Source organism: Lepus europaeus, chromosome 15 (genome assembly GCF_033115175.1).
Source record: "Lepus europaeus isolate LE1 chromosome 15, mLepTim1.pri, whole genome shotgun sequence".
In the NCBI taxonomy this organism is placed as follows: Eukaryota; Metazoa; Chordata; class Mammalia; order Lagomorpha; family Leporidae; genus Lepus; species Lepus europaeus.
In genome coordinates, this window is record NC_084841.1 from 52,592,511 (window position 1) to 52,611,096 (window position 18,586).

Genomic DNA, 18,586 nt, shown 5'->3' on the forward strand with positions numbered 1-18,586 from the left:
CTCAGGGTGATGAGTATGAATCTTTTGACTCAGGGGTGCAGAAGCAGAACTCTGAGTCTTGCACACTAGCGGGGATGTCATTGATGTGGCCCACAGGCCTTGGTTAGTCAAGCAGTCCCTCTGAAAGGAACGAGACTGGACCCCGATAATGTAATGAAGGACCCGGGCTCTCGTCAGTCTCCCTTAGCCCAAGGTGTCCTTGCCTGTCCTTTGTCAGAGGGTAGTCACCGAACTGAGACCGTTGTGCAGCTGGTCCATCAGAGCTATAGTCACCAGGCTCAAGAAGTCAGTTGCTTCTCCAACAAATAAAACTTTATTGGTGACTATTGTCCAAAGGGGTTTGTTTAGGGGAATTCCAGGTCCAGGCAGGGACATTCCAGGTCTGGGGAAGACATGTAATCCCACCCAGACCAACTGGAGCCCACCTGGCCATCATAAATTCTCTAGGGAGCATGGCGTCCCTGACCAATCAAAGGAAGACCATGAGCACCACTGGCCAACCAGGATCTCAGACACGAGCCGATCAAGCACTTCGCAGTCCCAATTTCAACCTGTAAGAACTCTCACCCCTAACTCTTCGGGGAGCCCGGGGAATTAAGCAATCTCCCCAATAGTGTTCTTCTATGGTGGTGCTATCCAGGCTCCTGGGATGGTCTCCCAGATGGCATTTATTTGAAGTTGGGATATCATTCTTCTTTGCTTTCATATTTATTATGGATACATAACACCAGGAAAATATGTTTATTGTGATAATAATACACATGACAAACAGGAACTAAAATTCCACTGACTTATATCAGATTAATGTGAATGATTGAAAATAAAACCCCAAAGTTGATTCCACTGAAGGAAGGAGGAGACCACAGTGTGTGTTTTGCTTGCCTTGGACCACAGAACAGGTCTTATGAGTGTACATAACACCCTGGGAGTATTTCAGCTTTCCCTTTCCTCCTTAATCCCTCGAGTGACCTGGCTCAGGGAGAAGTCGGGGTAGAGGAGCAGAGGTACACACGGGCCGTCTTGCTGGGCTGAGCTAAGCCAACACAGCTGCTGGCCTGGGCAAGAGCGTGGGCGGCCACCTGTGGCTCCACAAGCAGCTGTTTGGTTGAGGGCCAGCCAAAGCCCCATTCTGGGGTGGAGGCAAGAGGCCAGTTGGGCGGCCAATACACTCTGGCCTGGGCTGAAAGAACACCTGGCTCCCCGGAGGGGAGCCACCACAGAAGGTCAAGCAGCATGCGGGCTGGCGCCAGCTGATGGCCCAAGTTTTCACGTCCCCACGGTCCTGCTGACTGAAACCGAGAAACCCACCTTGCTTCCTCAAAGCCCGCCCTGGAGTCTCCATGGGCTGCTTCTGCTCCAGCTGTCTGAAGCAGGCCTCGAGGCCCACGGGCATATCTGGACAGGGCGTGGGGGACTGTTGGGCAGACACTGCTCAGGGATTTACAATGAGGCATTTCGGGGAGGCGAGAGCCCCCTACATTGAAGAAGTCTGGCTGCTACAGGACTTTGCAGACATCTTCCATTCCAGATGCCTCGGGCCTTCCTTCTCCCTCTCCATCCCAACTCTGACTCCATGCTTAGAAACCATACTAGTCCTCTCCTGCAGCTTTGTCACCAAGCCAGTGTCTGAATGTCCATAGTGAAACACCATCACTCACTAAGGCACTCAAAGCTCACCTTTCGTAACCCTGGTTCTCTGCCAAGCCCTCAGGCCTATCGTCTCCTAGGAAGGAGAACCCCATTTTCTCTGGCAATGGTGAATCAATTTCTCTCTAGCAAAGGAGAATTATTTCTAATGACCCTGTCCCAGATGCTGTGTGCTGAACAAGTGGGTTCTGTGACCCCTGGCAGCTCACTCAACCTCTCTGATCTTCAGTCTTGGCCCTTGTAAGTGGGGATTGATAGTACTGTCCTTACTCTTATTGAAATCCACTCAATGAGCCAGCAGATGTTAAAATGCTTTGCACAGGGCCTGGTGCAGCAGGTACTCAGCAACTATTAGCTGTGGGAATGAGTGACACTCGCTGATGCCACTCTGTAGACACAGGGGCCCATATCTGGCCTGCAGTGGCCCCACACTGGGACTTCCTTCTGCCACCTTTGCTTGGGATTTCAGAGGGCTCATCTCAGAATTGTTGTTCTGCCAGCAAGAATTCCAAAGTGAGCACAGGTATGTGGACCCATAGGTTAACCTGCTACCCACAACTGTCCATGTGGTGAGCACAGACCCCGCTTCGACCTAGAACCACGTCGGCCTTGAGCCAGTAGAAGCCGGCTAGTGTTGCTCCATTGGCCTGAGCAGGGCCTTGCTCTGTGAGGCCTGGAGTTGGTAAGCCAACTTGACCTCTCTTGTGTGAACTTCTCCGGAAGGTAAGGGATCCAAGTCAAGGTCCAGGAAGAGAGCTCCTGAATGATTTTCACAAGCCTTCCGGTCCAGGTAAGAAAATGTGACACACCCAGCAGGACGTGCTGTGCCCCAGAGACATCAGGTAGAACTGGACTGTGTGTAATCACACCATGTCATTCTGTTGAAGGTAAAGCATTACTGTGGAGACTGGCTTCATTACCCACACAGCTCAAGGCTTTCAGGGAGCTAAAGGGAGCCACCAACCCAAAGAGAAAATGAACATAACCCTGGTTTTCCCCTCAAAGCACGGTTTCATTTCTGGCCTCAGACGTCATCTACGGAAGAAACGGGAAACAAAGAATGCTGGAAATACCCTCTGTGGAAGAGGTGGGGGAAAGTCCATTTTCCTTTCAAATTACAGCTTGAGGTTTTGAAGTCTGAGGTGCAAAATCATTGTGAACAGCTGTTCTTTCTAAAAATGCGGTAGTTTACTCTGCACATTCTGATGAAATGAACAAGACAGAATTCCAAGCATGGATTATCTATCACTGCTTACTCAGTGACTGATTGTTCCTCTTTCCTGTGACGACTCGTTTAGAATTTTTCAGTCTTCCTGGCTGTGACTTTTTTCTCCTTGAATTACATTTCTTTTCCCTTTTTTTTAAAAAAATAATGAGCCTTATCCCAGCCCAGCAAATGCACACGTTTGTTACTGAGGTCAACACTGGCCTTTGGGAGCATAAAGTTTTGAGGATGACGCCTCCATGGGGAGTGGCTGACTCTTCGTGGAAGGCAGATTGTTCTTGTTCTTGGAGTTGGTAAGCAGGACAGGGTCCTTTAGGTTTTTCAGAGGGACAAAAATCATTTAATTGAAAACAACTGCAGATGAAAAGAGAGACTTGAATCTAATGAATCCAAGCTAAAGCAAGCCCCTTTTTTGGTATTCCCATCTTGCCAAGTCCTGAAAGAACTATCCTCTGAAAATGGAGAGGCGAAAATGGCTGGTACCCACCGTCTTCTCATTAACTCAATATTCATGATTCTTGAGCCATTTTGGTTACTGGGAGTGACTTTGGGGCAATACTCTCCCAAGAATACCTAATCTCACTTGGTCCAATTAGATTACTGCAGTGGATAAGACTGGGTATGTGTGTATGGAACACGGGAGTGGGTAAAGTACCACCGTGCTTGAACATCCTAATCTTCTTTTATGATGATGATGTTGTCCCTACAAAAGTACTCAAACAACTAAGTATGCATATTCAAAGCTTTTCTGAGTTATCACTGCCTATTATAGTATCCCAGAAAAACTGTGCCATTAGTTTGTCTTCAAAGAGAAAATGTCTGAAGGTGGAAAATGTGCCTACCATGTTTCTATGTCCCACTGAATCTGAGTAGAAAAATCTACCCAATTTGAATTCAGTACCCTTTGCATACTGAAATATTTTGTATTCTCTACAATACTTAAGAATTTACATGGATAGGAAAGGAAGGAGGACAAAAGAGTTGTATACCCAGTGACAGGAGGTAGATGGCAGTGGCCAATCTGGACTTCCTTCCTGGCCTCATAGTAGCTGCCTGGTAAGTAGGTAGCTACTCTGGAAATAGAGTCCCACGAGAAATAGCTTAAGTCCTTGAATGTAGACAAGACTAAAATGTGTACAAATAGATGTACTCTCTGAGAAGGGTAAGAAGGATGTGACAAATTCTCTTGATCCTGATACTTCCTAGATAATTCAGATAATACAGGTATGATATCCCAAAGCATAGATTTCTTATACTGCAAGTTTAACATGAACTTTTCAGGAAACAGACAACTTCCATCTGAATCATTATTATAAGCTGAATTTTTATTTTTACTAAATTGTCTATGTCAAAAAAAAAATCTGTGCCTGGTGTGGAATTTCACTCCATCAAGTGTTACAATGACTTTTTCATTTTCATTACAAGCAGGAGAATGGATGTAGGACAAGTGTTAGGAAACATGGCAATAAATTAGAATATAATTTACAAAAGCAAAAAAAGTAACAGTGTACCACATTAATACTGAGTATAAAATAATAAGCAACAACTAATCACAATAATACAAAAGTAATTTTGTTCTGTATTATTAAGGATACCTATGTGACATTCACTCAAATAAAAAAGTTCCTAATGAAGTGGACTGTTTGGAAGTCATATATATTTCAAGGAGTTTAATCATTTGGGTACATTTTACCTTTTCTGTTTTTGGTAGTCCTTTACACCAGTGGCAGATACTGCTCCCAGGCGTGGGGCACCGTGGGGTACCTGGGGTTCCCTAAGTGGTCTGTACAGTTCCTTACTTTTGGAGAGCCTACCTTGGTGGCCCAGCTTCCATGGAGAATCCTATTGTTATTGCTTAGGAATAAAGCATCATGTAGCCATGCTGGTGGCTAGAGTGGCAATGTAGTGAAATGTGCTGTGCAATATATGTGTGTGTATATATACACACACACGCATGCACACACATACACACATATATTAACCTACTCAGGTCCATGTTCATGGCTTATTTAAAAAGTTTAAGCCTGGTACATTCTGTGCTTGGTTCCCTCTTGAAAGGTAGTCTGAGGTGCCTCAGGGGGAGCTCTTGGCATTCTGCCCTCAGTGCTGGTGCACATCCCAGAGGCTCTGCACAGTACACAAGCCCTTGCAAGGTCAGGCCCCAGGCAAAATGTAGCCTTTAGTCAATAGAGTCAGAAGTCTTTTTGAAATAAAAATATAAGCTGGTAGTTATCTTGGAGAAAATCAGCTCGTGATAGCAAACCTATGCTTAATCTACTACAGAAATCATCTACCCTTTATTTAATTTCACCAGCACATTAGCACCAAGTTAATTTTTTTTTTTAAAGGAGCACAAGAATTCAGGCCCTGCCACCCGTGGGCTGCCTTCCCTTCACTGAATGGCTAAGATGGCACTGGGGCTGGTCTGCTAAGGGAGCATAGATGGGGCTCTGGCAACATGCTTCTTCATCAACAGCTCGCTTGCTCGCTCTCTCTCTCTCTGTAAAGCTCAGGGACGGGAACCATGGTACTGAGAGAGAAGCCAGGTATAGTCGCGACTGAGCGTGGAGGAAGCAGCCCGTGCCAACCATCCGCAGCAAACCTGTGTGAATTTAGGTTGTTTTTTGGTGTCTGAGAGGCTCTCTACCTTTCAGAAAAAAACAAAACAAACGAGTCATCCACATTAGGTTGCAGTGCATATGACACATTTGACACACTGAGGTGTGGTTCAGAGCAGATGAAGGGCTTGAGCAAAACCTTTTCTTTACTGCAGGTATCATCTCTACCAAGCAGCCATTTAGTTTTGAGCTGTAGAGTTGGCGTGTTCACCGAGCGCACATGTGTACAATAAAGGAGGCATGTTGGACACAAAGCACATTCCTCAGGAACCTGCTGCAAGCCACAAGTGTTCTAGTACAAAACATCTATAGAAACAAGTACCCTTTTCAAAACAACACTGTTGTTGAGCCTTCTGATGAGAAGGATGCAAAACTCGAGGATAGGGAAAATATGAGCCAGACATTTTAATTTAGGTGGATGTGACTCTAGAATTTGACTTGCCCAAGACACTGGGTTTCACATTTAGTTGCCATTCAGAGTATCCATAAAAATAATACAAAATTCTTGGTTGAATGACTTAAAATGTATGCTTTCTGATCTCTAGTCTTCACGAGCTTTCTTCTTTGGTTGTTATCCCTTGCCTCCTTTAAAACTCAGAAATAGCACGTTTATGTGGAAGCACACTCATCTTTCCACACACTCAAAAGCGCCCGCACACACACACACTTGCTCTCATATAAATAAATGCCCTTCTACCATATCAAAGAAAGGACATCTGGAACCCATCATAATTGTCATCAAGTTGCAAAAGGGTCTGTCTGGTTGTTACCGAGCCAGTCTAGCTTTTGCATGGTATCATCTTGGTAAGCACAACACGCATGCAACAACACAACAGGGCAGGAGCTGCTCTGTACCTGGTGAGGGTGTAAACACAGCGAGTTGGGGTGACTCAAATAAGAAGTAAGGCATCCTATGTGATGGCAGCAGAGGGCCTGGTGCCTTCATCTCAGCCATGCTCCAGGTCTGGCTTCTGCATGAAATTGAAATGTTTTTCTCTTAAAGTTTTAATGGAAATCTCAGCTTCACTTGCACAATGGCAAGTTGGCCACAGTCTTTTAGCACTGAATTTATAGACTCGCACAGCTGTGGTAACTGATGCACTGCTTTACACTAAGTCCCTCATTGTTGTTCAGTTTAATATAGTTTTATATATGGCTCACAGCAGTGTTCAGAACAGGGGGATTATTCCTAAGGAAATTAGGTGAAATGAAGAAAAAATAATACAAACTCTCATTACTTTTGATTTATAATTGCTCCTTAAGTTACAGTTCAAAGCCCATTTTATAATTTAAGTTTGTGGCGCTGCTGTAGTGAGATAGAGTATAGTAAATATTTTTAAGCTATGACTTAGGAATTCTGAATCTTCTTTACTTCCATAGTTGACCAAGTCATAACAGCTACATTTTAAACAGTTTTAAATACAAATGGATTCAGTGTCATTGCTAAGTCCATAATAAAAATTATCTTAATGGTCCACGGAGGTAAACAGGCTATTGGATTTACTCGAAAGAACACAAACATTCCACAGTAAGCAAGTCTCCCCGTGTTGTTTGGATCTCTCCAATCTGGCATTCCCTCCTAATACCGTGTCCAGCACTTTGGATCAATAAATCCCACTTCACAGAAGTTAAAATAATATTGAAATCCTGTCAGCGAGGGCTGACCAGTGGTTACGTTTTCCACAGGGTAATGCATTTGCAAGGACATCAACCCTCTTCCTCTGGGTGGCTCTCTTTGATGGACGCATTTCCACGATGAAATGACAAGGTTCTCTCTCTGGCTTTCTGTGGGTCAGTGTCCTTGGCAGGTCTTACAACACATCTGTCTGAAGTATGCTCGACTGCAGAACTTGAACTTCAGCACCAGTGGGCAATAAGCCACTTTGTTCACATCTTTGCACTCTAACGAATGGGGGCAAACAATGGAAAACAATTAGAGGCACATAACCAAGTACACAAACAAGCCAATGTGCTTGGGTGTTCAGTGAGGACCCCCCCCCCCCTTCGGAGCCATCCACCTTGGCTTCCAGATCCATGTGGTTTTTGTTTTTGTTTTTAGGCATACCCTGTCTGGTACAGCCTACCAGAAACATTCTTTTGATATATTTTAACACAACATTTTTTTTTAAATGTTTGCAAGGCTTTTTTTTCTTCCAGACTTTTATAAGTATGGTGCATGCCCACTGTGTCTTGAAAGAATTACCATTTGTTGGGATAAGTGATCACTTTAGACAGCTTGGAAACATGAGTCATTTTTCTTACAGCGCTTTTATTGCTTCTTTCTCAAGGGTTATTTTATTCAGCAGTGCAAGGTTATCCAAAATCAAACATGAGTTTCATTGTTTGATACCAAAGTACACATGTCTCTCGAGAACCTCTGCATCTGGGAGGCATGGGGATGGGCCTGCGTGAATGAAAAGGATTGCTGACAGTGGCCTAGATTCAGCGACTACAGTCGATGAAGAGGAAACCTTTGAGGGGTTGGCCTCAAATGGCAGCAGTCTGTGGGTTATGGAAACATGTAGAAATGGCTTTTTTTAATTTGGAAGGGAGACATGGCCTTCTTTTTTCCTATGTGTATTTTCTCTTCCGTGCTGGAATTGCCACAGTTGCAGTCTTACAGTTCTTGCAGCCAGAAGGTGAACAAATGATTGTTTCCCCATCTCCCCTTGAGGCTGTTACAGAGGTGGGACTGAGGGGCCATTGTACAGAAGAGGGACCTGGGGCCTTTGATTCTCAATAACCTTGCCCCTGCCATATAATCCCACTGCTGCTAATAATGATATCCTTCCCCAGTATTCTGGTCACTTTTATCTGGGGATTTTAAAATACTTTGTGTAAACCTAGTAATTAAATTTTCATATGCCTCCCAGAACCAAAGTTCCACTCTCAGTTTTCCAGGTGGTTATGCTGAAGCATTCTGGGTAAATTGCTTTAGGTAATTAGGACAAGTTCAGCATAACACAACTGAGGGTTTGTTGTTGTTTGCTTGTTTTTTTCCTGGCTTCAGTAAAATTCTCAGAGACCAAATATGTAGTACATGATCAATATGATACAAATGGGAAATTACATGCAAAGAATTGGGGAAAATGTCCAATTCTTACAATTGAAAAGTAAGGTAACAGTCTTACAGATCTCATTCATTTTAAAGGCTCTTTCAATGAAAGTCTTAAAATTTGGACATGGAACTCCCAAATCCTCTGAGAACATAAGCTCTGCCACCACCAAACTTTCTCACTCTTGATTTGACTGACAAAGAGAAAAATAGTTAGAAATTGGAATAGAAATTTTTCACAGGCAATTTGATTTTCAGCTGAAAGTAGGAAGGGCAAGAAAAAGTCTTTAAACTTTGCACCAAAAAATAAAAAAGGAATCAGATGGTATTTGGTGGATCACGTTTGAATATGAGTTGAAAAGACATCCATATATTTTAATTTGGAGGTCACCTGGTATTTTTTTTTTCTTTTCAGCTCAAAGAGTCATGACCAATAAAAGTACCACAAAAAGTTTAGACTGAAAATATTTTTGTGAGAAAAAATTGATCATTGTTACCAAGAGGGACACATTGTCAGGATAATATAATCATTAAAATGATGAGAAAAGCATAACTCTGTTCAAGTACTGTCCCTCACCTTTGATTCCAAATCACCTTCCTTGGGCCACATGGGCACTGCGGTGCAGCAGTTAAGCTGATGCTGGGGATGCCTGCACCCCACGTCATAGTGCCTGGGGTGCAGTCTTGCCTCTGCTTCTGATCCAGCTTCCTGATAATGTGCTTGGGAGGTAGCAGGTGATAGCCCAAGTATTTTGGTTCCTGCCACCTTTGTGGGAGAACCAGATGCAGTTTCTTGCTCCTGGCTGTGGTCTGGCTTAACCCTGGCTGTTGCAGGCATTTAGGGGAATGAACCAGTGGATGGAAGATACCTCTCTCTCTCTCTCTTTCCCTGTCACTCTTTCAAATAGATAAATAAATGATTCTTCTACAAAACAAAATAAATTGCCCTCCTTATGGGGCAACCACTCTTGTACTCTGCAACAGGGACTAGCGGTACTGCTTAAAATACAATATAAGATTTAGCTTTGACCTTCTTTGCCAAAACATAAAAATGATTTAGTTGATAAACAGATAGAAGAGGAATGGTTGTTTTAATAGTACAAGGAAATAAAATTAGAAGCCAGACTGCCTGGATTTAATCCTAGCTTTACTGTTTATTAACTTTATGACAATACAAGCACATTCAGATTTTTCTTTTCGATTTAAACTTCAGGATCTGATAAAATAGTAACCTATAGGGAATGAAATAGTGTTTGAAAATTGCTTCTATCTCCACCTACTGCTCCCCTCCCCCCGTCAACCTTCAGGCTATTACAAATAGAGCTGGAGATTGTTTCTTAAGTCGGTGCTAGAAATGAGATTCTCTGCACAGGCCTCATCCACAGGCAGTACTCAGCCTAGCTTAGGGATGGGCTGGAGGCCAGCGGCCAGGGTGACCCTCCCTGACATTCCTCATACCCATAGTGCCCAACAAAGTTGGGTAAAAGCAGGAAGCTGTTTGGGTCCTGGAAGCAGGGTCAGGCTGAGGGAGGGAGACAGATGATGCGTGTCCCCTGGCCTGCGGCAGCAGAGCAGCACAACTCGGTCACTAGAGTGGAGATCTGTCGTCAGGTGGAGCTGGAGAGGCATTCTGGCTCTGCCTCTCCCGGCACCGTTTGTCCTGTGCCGCGTCACTGCACTTCTCTGCCTCAGACTCTTCATCTCTAAAATGGAGACCGCGAAGAGGCCTTCTGATAGGATGCCGTGAGGCTTGCGTGAGGGCACGCGTACGAAGCACGCGCTGTGGCTCTTGGCTCAGTTTATTAACTCTCATTACTCTTCCATCATCAGGGAAAATGTTACCACCGAAACATCTGCCTCTGGGAACAACCAGTCTGTGTTGCTTCTCTGGCATCCCCATTAAAATGAAGAGAGACAAGCCCTCAGAAGGGTGACATGTTTGTATAGAAAGAGCAGGTACATTGTGATAGTGACGGGGTGGGGAAAGATCCAGGACTGACAAAACTCAGAACACAGGCCTTGAGGAGATTCTGAATTAGAGACTCCTAGGCTGTAGAAGGACACTCAGCCTCGATGGACTGTGGGCGCTTCCAAGAAGGATGGGCTGTGTGGAAGAGCCACTTCCTACTCTCTCTGTTTTGCCTTCTAGGAACTGCCCTGACTGGAAGAATCAGTTAAATAAATCTTTTGACTGATAAAAATCTATTCACCAAAGGTCAACCATGGCTTATTTTTAATTCTCTGATTTTTTTTTTAACTCTGTAAGGACTTAACTTAGTAACTGCAGCACTAAAAAAATAATTTGCCAAGCATCCCTCTCTGTGTCAGGTATAATATAGACAGTTTCTATATATTTTTACATTTCATTATTTCAAGTCGGCTGTACATAGAACTTAAGCTCAGAAAGCTGCTGAAACACATACTGGGTCACATAGCTAGTTGGTCTATGAACTGGGATTGGAACTCAGATTTGTCTGACTCCAAAGCCACTCTACTTTGGTAGTATTCCTGGTCTCTAACTGCAAACAGTTTCTGCTTGTCTATGACTTTGTATTCTTGAGGCAACACAGATAAGCCAACTTGTGAGGCATCATAGTCAGGTCTTTTTTTTTTTTTTTTTTTTTTCCTGAATTGGCTCTGCATCCTTAGAGAAGGGGAAAATGTTTTTTTAAAAAAGGAGATTTCTAGATTATAGGCATTTACAATAGCCTGGTGCTGTGGCTGCTGACTGCAGTACCAGCATCTCATGTGGGCAAGGGTTCAATGTTCTTGCTGCGCCACTTCAGATCTAGCTCCCTGCTAGTAAGCCTGAGAAAGCAGTGGAGGATGGTCCAAATCTCTGGGCCCCTGCACCCAGAAGAAGTTCCTGGCTTTGGCCTTGCCCAGCTCTCTGCTGTTGTAGCCATTTGAGGAGTGAACTAGTTGATGGAAGATCTCTCTCTCTTTCTCTCTCTCTCTCTCCCTCTGTAACTGTGGAGTTCAAATAAACAAATAAAACCTTTTTTTAAAAAATTAAAAGTAAAATAAAACAGCCTGAATGACACCTTCTCTGAATTTTCTTTGCTATATCCTTCTATTTGAATTTTATAAAGCTATCTAACTGAAAACATGATTTCAACACAAAGAGTTTTAAATCCCCATTATTATAGGAAGCTGAATGTAATCTTCAAAATATTAGTACAGTTTTAAATTTTATTGGTGCATTCAACCCAACTGCCACTTTCATCTTAACTAGAGAAGATTGGTCTGTTGTGCTCTTGGATTGACTCATTGACATAATACCAATGCAGTTAAGAGGCCTTATTATAAAACTTAATCACTTCATTACTCTGCCTCATCCTCAACATCCATTGAAATTATGAAATAATCTTCTCCCTTCTACTCTTGAGCCAATACAAAATCCAATCTTCTCTTGTGAGAAAAATCATTTTGGGAAATACATGGATTAAACTATATTTTCCAGTTGAAATCAACACTATGGCACAAATGTTGTGTTCTGATTTTTGCATGATCTGCAGTTATCCTTGATTCCTAGCTAATACTTAAAATATTTAAAAATTAAAAGTTTCTCTATATTCAAGCAGTAAATTATCTGCAAATAAACAATAGTAGGAAATCTATATGGAATCTTCTGGTTTAGGAGAAACTTCTTTGTTGTAACATTTTGTTGTAACATAAACACTGTAGATGATGTGTTTCGAGGGTTGGTCTTTACTATCAGATTTTCTTCATGAAGATACACTCATACTGACTGCTCATTAAGTGGTACAATCTAAGCCAGGGGGTCAAGGATTTTAAAGTGAAGCAGCCCGATTTACTCTTCCAACATCATCATGTACCTGCAAGTACTCTCCTGGGAGTAGAACAAGCATGTTTTCTACCTTTTTTCCTCATCAAGATATCAGAAGTAAGAAGTCCTCACTGTGTGGTTTCTAGGAGACATTTTGTGGACCTAACTATTCTCCTTTCTTTTCACGTTTCACATCCCTGAAAAAAATAGTTGTACCTTCCCCAAGGCCAGAGATTTCTAGAAATGACAATTTAAGGAGTATTCCATAATTCTTCTCAGGGAGACTTGGGAACACGTCAAGGGCAAAAGCCAGGCCCTAGGCCCTGGGATGTGGACTGGATCCATTATTAGAATCTTAAGTAACTTGCCAGGTATGCTGTAGTAGTTCTTATGGGTAATTTCAGTTTTGGTAGAGTTGAAAGATAACATTAGGCAGCTTGTTTCATAGACAACACATGAATATACTTATTATTGATACTCCAATGAGCTTTTTCTCCAGGTGCTTTAATCTTTCAAAACCCTAACCTAAAAGACATGTTTTCAAAAATTCACATTGAACATAGGCTTATTAGGATACAACTGGATTCAGATTCATTGTGATTTAGTCCAAGGAATACAAAAACAACTCCTCAGATGCAGTACTCTTTTATTTATTTCATCAAATGTTGCAAAATTTGTCTACATCATATCATTAAAGGGAACTGGGCTACTCAGGGTCAGATCCCTCCACAACCAGAACCAGGCTGGATCCTTCATCTTTTTTGAGAGAATTCATACTCTCTGAGCCTGAAAGCTCTTTATGAGATTCAGAAGAACAGAGTTAAGTGGAGAATTATGACTTAATTACCTCAGAGTCTATCTTTTGGATTAAAAAAGCATAAACAGCTGTGATTCTGACAAAGTACCCTGTAAATACAGAGCCTGGTGAGAAGTGAGATGGCAAAGGCTGTGCATGTGCGTGTGTAGTATAGGAGGTGCACATGTGTGCACTCACTGTACTTTTCCTGATAAAGTTGTACTTCAGCTTAATATGTTACATATTCAGACAAGAAAAGGATGAGATGGTGTTTCGCTTGGGAATTTAACATTATTCATTGCAATGGGAACAGTCTATGGACTTCTTTTCATCCCAGAAACAAGATGATCAGTTATGGAACTTTGTTCTGATTTAATCATTTAAAGCTTTTTTTTTTTTTTTTTTTTTTTTGTATTTTACTTATTTTAAAGGCAGAGGGAGAGAATTATGGGGGGAGGGGGAGACAGAGATGGGGACAGAGGAAAGAAAGAAGGAAGAAAAGGAGGGAGGGAGGTAGGGAGGGAGGAAAAGAGTAGTGAAGAGAGAGAAGGAGACAGGAAGGAAGGAAGGAAGGAAGGAAGGAAGGAAGGAAGGAAGGAAGATATCTTCCATCTGCTGGCTTACTCCCCAGATGGTCACTATGGCCAAAGGCTAGGCTAGGCCAAAGCTGGAAGCCAGAAACTCAGCTCAGTTCTTGCATATGGGTAGCAAGGACCCAACTGCTTGAGCTATCATCTGCTGTGTCCAAGGGTGGGCATTAGCAGGAAGCTGGAATTAGGAGCAGTACCAGAACTCAAACCTAGGCATTCCAATGTGGGATGTGGGTGTTTTAAATGGCACCTTAACCTCTATACCAGACGCCTGCTTCCTGGTTTTCATCTTACCATAGACTAAACCATTCTTTTATCTCTTTGTTTTCTTAGTTTCTTTTTATTCAGTCTTCTCTTATTCTCCAGATGCTACCCCATTCAACCTCAAACTACTGTTGTCCCAACCCAAATCCATGGTTCCCTCCAACCAGACAGCCAGGAATGTGAACCTGAATGCTAAATGGATTATGAACTCTCTGAAGTGGCAAAGGAAAAACTGCCTTCTCACCTCCTGGAAATCAGTCTTCAAATGCCCTCCATTATTCCCTTCCCTGATTTTAATACATAAGATTGCACAATAAAATTTAAATTCTGTAGCTGTTTTGTTCCATTGACCTTGCTATAAGATTTTGGGAGTTGCCTTGGCATTCCCAGAGTTGTTTACATGAGAGAGACTGTGGCCCACCAAAGCTACCATTAGACTTCCTGGGCCAGTAAACCAGTGTACACTAACCACACCTTTCCTGGGTTGGTTACCAGCTCATGGCACACCATGACTCATTACCTCACAGCAATAAATACTAAATGACAGAGTGCCTTGTGCTATTGAGAAACTGAAAAGACTTACCACATAAACTATAAGAGAATTCGAAAGTGCATGAAAGATGAATAAAATGGCATTTTGGATAGAATTTCAGGTGAGCTTGAGAAAGCTAGTCCCAGTTGCCATATGCACCTTGAAAAATTATTCTGTGTAGTATTTCAAATACAGTGGTACCCAGCATATCTATAATTCACTCTGCAGCACCGTAATGTTACTCTCATCAGCGGCAGTCTGTCAAGATCACATATATAATGCTTTAACCCTTTGTTGAAGCTTTCAGACAAAAACAAAGACCAAACAACTGAAAGCAGATGTTGAGTACAGCAAATTGTGTCTCTTCTCCTCTTCCCTCTCATCACTTTAATTTCTTGATGTCCTATCTCTGATTTTCTTTCTCTTACAACTCCCCCCCCCCTTTTTTTTGTTGCCCTAACCTCCATCCATTTCTTCAGTCTCCATTTACTTTATTGTCTGTTATTTTACTTAAATTCTATTTTATTATGGCTTCAGGAGGGACTAAGGTATTTACCTTTTCTACTGATGTATGAATTTCATAGCATGATTACTGGTAATCTTACTTAAATCTGAAACTTTGGAATCATCCTAAACACCTCTGCATCTCTCATTTGCATGACTAACTGTTCATCAGATTAATTTTACTGTTTCCCACTTTAATTTTTCCCATTTCACCATCCTCCATGTCATCATTATAATATTAACCTTAGTTCAAGCCTTCTTCATTTCTGGCCTGGACTCTGAGAACACCTTTCCAGTTCACCTTGCACACAAGGCTGCTCTCTGTCTGCACCTTTACACTCCTGCTATCCTGAACATGTCACTTCCCAAGTTCCTTCACTTGGTCCTTACAATCCATAAAGTTCTAATTTCCTTCTGTTATATATAGGATCATCAAAAATCAAGTTCCTGTCTGTACCTTTGTGGCCCCATCTCCACTGCCTGCTCGTCTGACAACCCACTGCAGCCAGAGTGAGGCACATGCATGCCCCCATGACAGAATATCTTCACCCTCTGCCAGGAATGCCTTCTTGGTAAACTGTTTCCCAGTGCCTAGGTCAAGCTTTCTTTCTCTGTGATGCTTCTGCTGATCACCTACTGCTCTGTGCACTTAGGGTAGCTTCTTCTACCCATCACAATAGTGCCCACATGGTGAAAATTATTAGTTTACATGTTTCCATTTCAACCAAATTATACTCTTCCCTATAAGGATGTAACCTTGTTGTATTATAGTCTCAGTGCCTTGCACACAGTAAGTACGTTTGCTAAGAAAATGAGTTAATGGTTAAATGAATGCAGCATGTTAACTTAAACACCATAACCTTAAGGGATGGGTAAGTGGATAAACATGTGTAAAGCAAATTCAATGAAATGTTAATGACATGAGTGTCCATGGTGAAATTCTTTTCATTTTGCTGCATGTTTGAAACTTTTTGATTATTTCCATAATAAAATGTTAGGTGGAGAAGGTGTTACCAAAACCTTGGTAGTTAAAAAAATCCTCACAATTCTATTTGTGACATATTTCACTCATAGATACTCAACTGAAAGACTCTATTCTAGATCCCAGGCAGTCTCTCTGGATTGCACTGTCTTGGGTTCAGCTGAGCCGGCGTTTCAGTAGCCCTGAACCATGAGTCACAGGAACATGATTCTACTGGGGAAAGGAGAATCCTCTTCTAGTTTCTTTTCCTTCCTTCCTTCCTTCCTTCCTTCCTTCCTTCCTTCCTTCCTTCCTCTCTCTCTCTCTCTCTCTCTCTCTCTTTCTTTCTTTCTTTTATTTGACAGGTAGAGTTATAGACAGTGAGAGAGAGAAACAGAGAGAAAGGTCTTCCTTTCGTTGGTTCACTCCCCAAATGGCCACTGCGGCTGGCACTGCACCGATCCGAAGCCAGAAGCCAGGTGCTTCTTCCTGGTCTCCCATGCGGTGCAGGGCCCAAGCACTTGGGCCACTCTTGCATTATTTTCATGCAAGGGCTTCATCTCTTTTATAACCATGTTATCTGATTATTAAATATCTATATGTTTGGGACTGGCACTATTTCATAATGGGTAAAGCCTCCACAGTGGCACCCTATATGGGTACCGGTTCAAGTCCTAGCTGTTCCACTTGTGATCCAACTCCCTGCTAATGTGCCTAGAAAAGCAGTGGAAGATGATCCAAGTATGTGGGCCCCTCCACTCACGTGGGAGACCTAGATGAAGCTCCTGTCTCCTGGTTTTGGATCGGCCCAGCTCAGGCCATTGCAGCCATTTTGGGAAAGAACCAGGGATGGAAGATCTCTCTCTCTCTCTCTCCCTCTCTCTCTCTCTCTCTCCCTCCCTCTCTCTCTCTCTCTCTCTCTGCCTTTCAAATAAATAAATAAAATCTATGTGGTGGAGGACACTTAGGATTAAGCTCAAATGTTTTCTCTACTTTACCCAGGCTACAAACTGGGCTCTTCCAATGCCATGCTCCAATACAGATCACTTAGTCCATGAAGTTTGCCTTGTTCAAAACTAGTGAAGTCATCAGTCCATCATTTGAAGTCCATTAGCCCTTGCATAAACAGCTCCACATAAACACATTCCATCTTCCACTTTCAAATTAAAAATAATTGTTTTTAATTCTTATGTAAGTGTTTTCTTTGAAAGCTTACGAACTTATTAATGTATTTGAATTTTCCATAAGGAAAAGCAGAGGTTGGCCACAGGAAGAACTCAATAATTAGCTGCCAATTAAATTAACAAGTAACTTCAGGCATTTAAATCAATTTCATATATGCAACTGGGAAGTTAAGGAGAACATTAAATAGTTAGGACAGACATGTTGTTTGTACTTCAAATCCAATTTTGTAGGAGGGTGATTCTCTTCCTTTTCAATGAGTCAACTGCTTTAGGTAATAACAATTCTAACATTAGTCATATTCTGCAGAATTAATAATTTCCTAAAAGTTTCCTTCTTTACTGAGAAGTCTAAAAATATTGTCTTAACTTCTAACTTCAGATTAATATTAACAAATGATTTAGCCCGGCAGATGAAATGACCATGAGATATTTCTACAAATAATCCAAAACTTTCAGATTAACAACTATCAATTTTAAAACAATTTTTTAAGGCAGAAATAAGTACAGTTGCAAATGATGGTCTGCCCACTTTGAAAATAATATTCCATCTTCAGCTACAAAGTTTTATGTACAGTAATTATTCACTATAGAGATGCTTTTGAAGAATTTATTGAAATTATGTAAAATGACATTCTGAACTTCAATATATAAATTGTTGTGGGCATGTCAAAAGTCAATTCTTTCAGGAATGACTAAAGGCTTAATCTATTTAATGAGGCTGACACACATACCAGAGGATCATTACTTCATAACCAGAAGCTCTGTTTTCATCTCAAAATACGCCAGTTTAAAGACTGAATTAAGAATAGAATGTCTCCGGCTGGCGCCGCGGCTCACTAGGCTAATCCTCTGCCTGCGGCGCCGGCATTCTGGGTTCTAGTCCCAGTTGGGGTGCTGGTTCTGTCCTGGTTGCTCCTCTTCCAGTCCAGCTCTCTTCTTTGGCCTGGGAGGGCAGTGGAGGATGGCCCAAGTGCTTGGGCCTTGCACCCGCATGGGAGACCAGGAGGAAGCATCTGGCTCCTGGCTTCCCATCAGTGCAGTGTGCCGGCCGAAGTGGCCATTTGGGGGCTGAACCAACGGAAGGAAGACCCTTTCTCTCTGTCTCTCTCACTGTCTAACTCTGCCTGTCAAAAAAAAAAAAAAAAAAAAGAATAGCATGTCTCTGCTATGGCCTGGGAAAGCAGTGGAAAATGGCCCTAGTCCTTGGGCCCCTGTACCTGCGTGGGAGACCTGAAAGAGGCTCCTGGCTCCTAGCTTCGGATCGGCGCAGCTCCGGCTGTCACAGCCAATTGGGGAGTGAACCAGTGGATGGAAGATCTCTCTCTCTCTCTCTCACTCTCTCTGCCTCTCCTCTCTCTGTGTAACTCTGACTTGCAAATAAATAAATAAATCTTAAAAAAAAAAAAAAGAATAGCATGTA

General features: G+C 42.3%; 1 protein-coding gene across 9 annotated transcripts in view; it reads right to left on the reverse strand.

The window, feature by feature from the left end:
• Nucleotides 1-4,195: 4,195 nt before the first annotated feature.
• ADAMTS6 (ADAM metallopeptidase with thrombospondin type 1 motif 6) overlaps nt 4,196-18,586 on the reverse strand; it is a 329,021-nt gene continuing 314,630 nt past the window's right edge. For all 9 annotated transcript variants that reach the window (XM_062212084.1, XM_062212085.1, XM_062212088.1 and 6 more), the window contains one exon: nt 4,196-7,392. In XM_062212084.1, the coding sequence (XP_062068068.1) occupies nt 7,283-7,392 (110 nt within the window). In that variant the 3' untranslated portion in view covers nt 4,196-7,282. The remainder of the gene's footprint in view (nt 7,393-18,586) is intronic.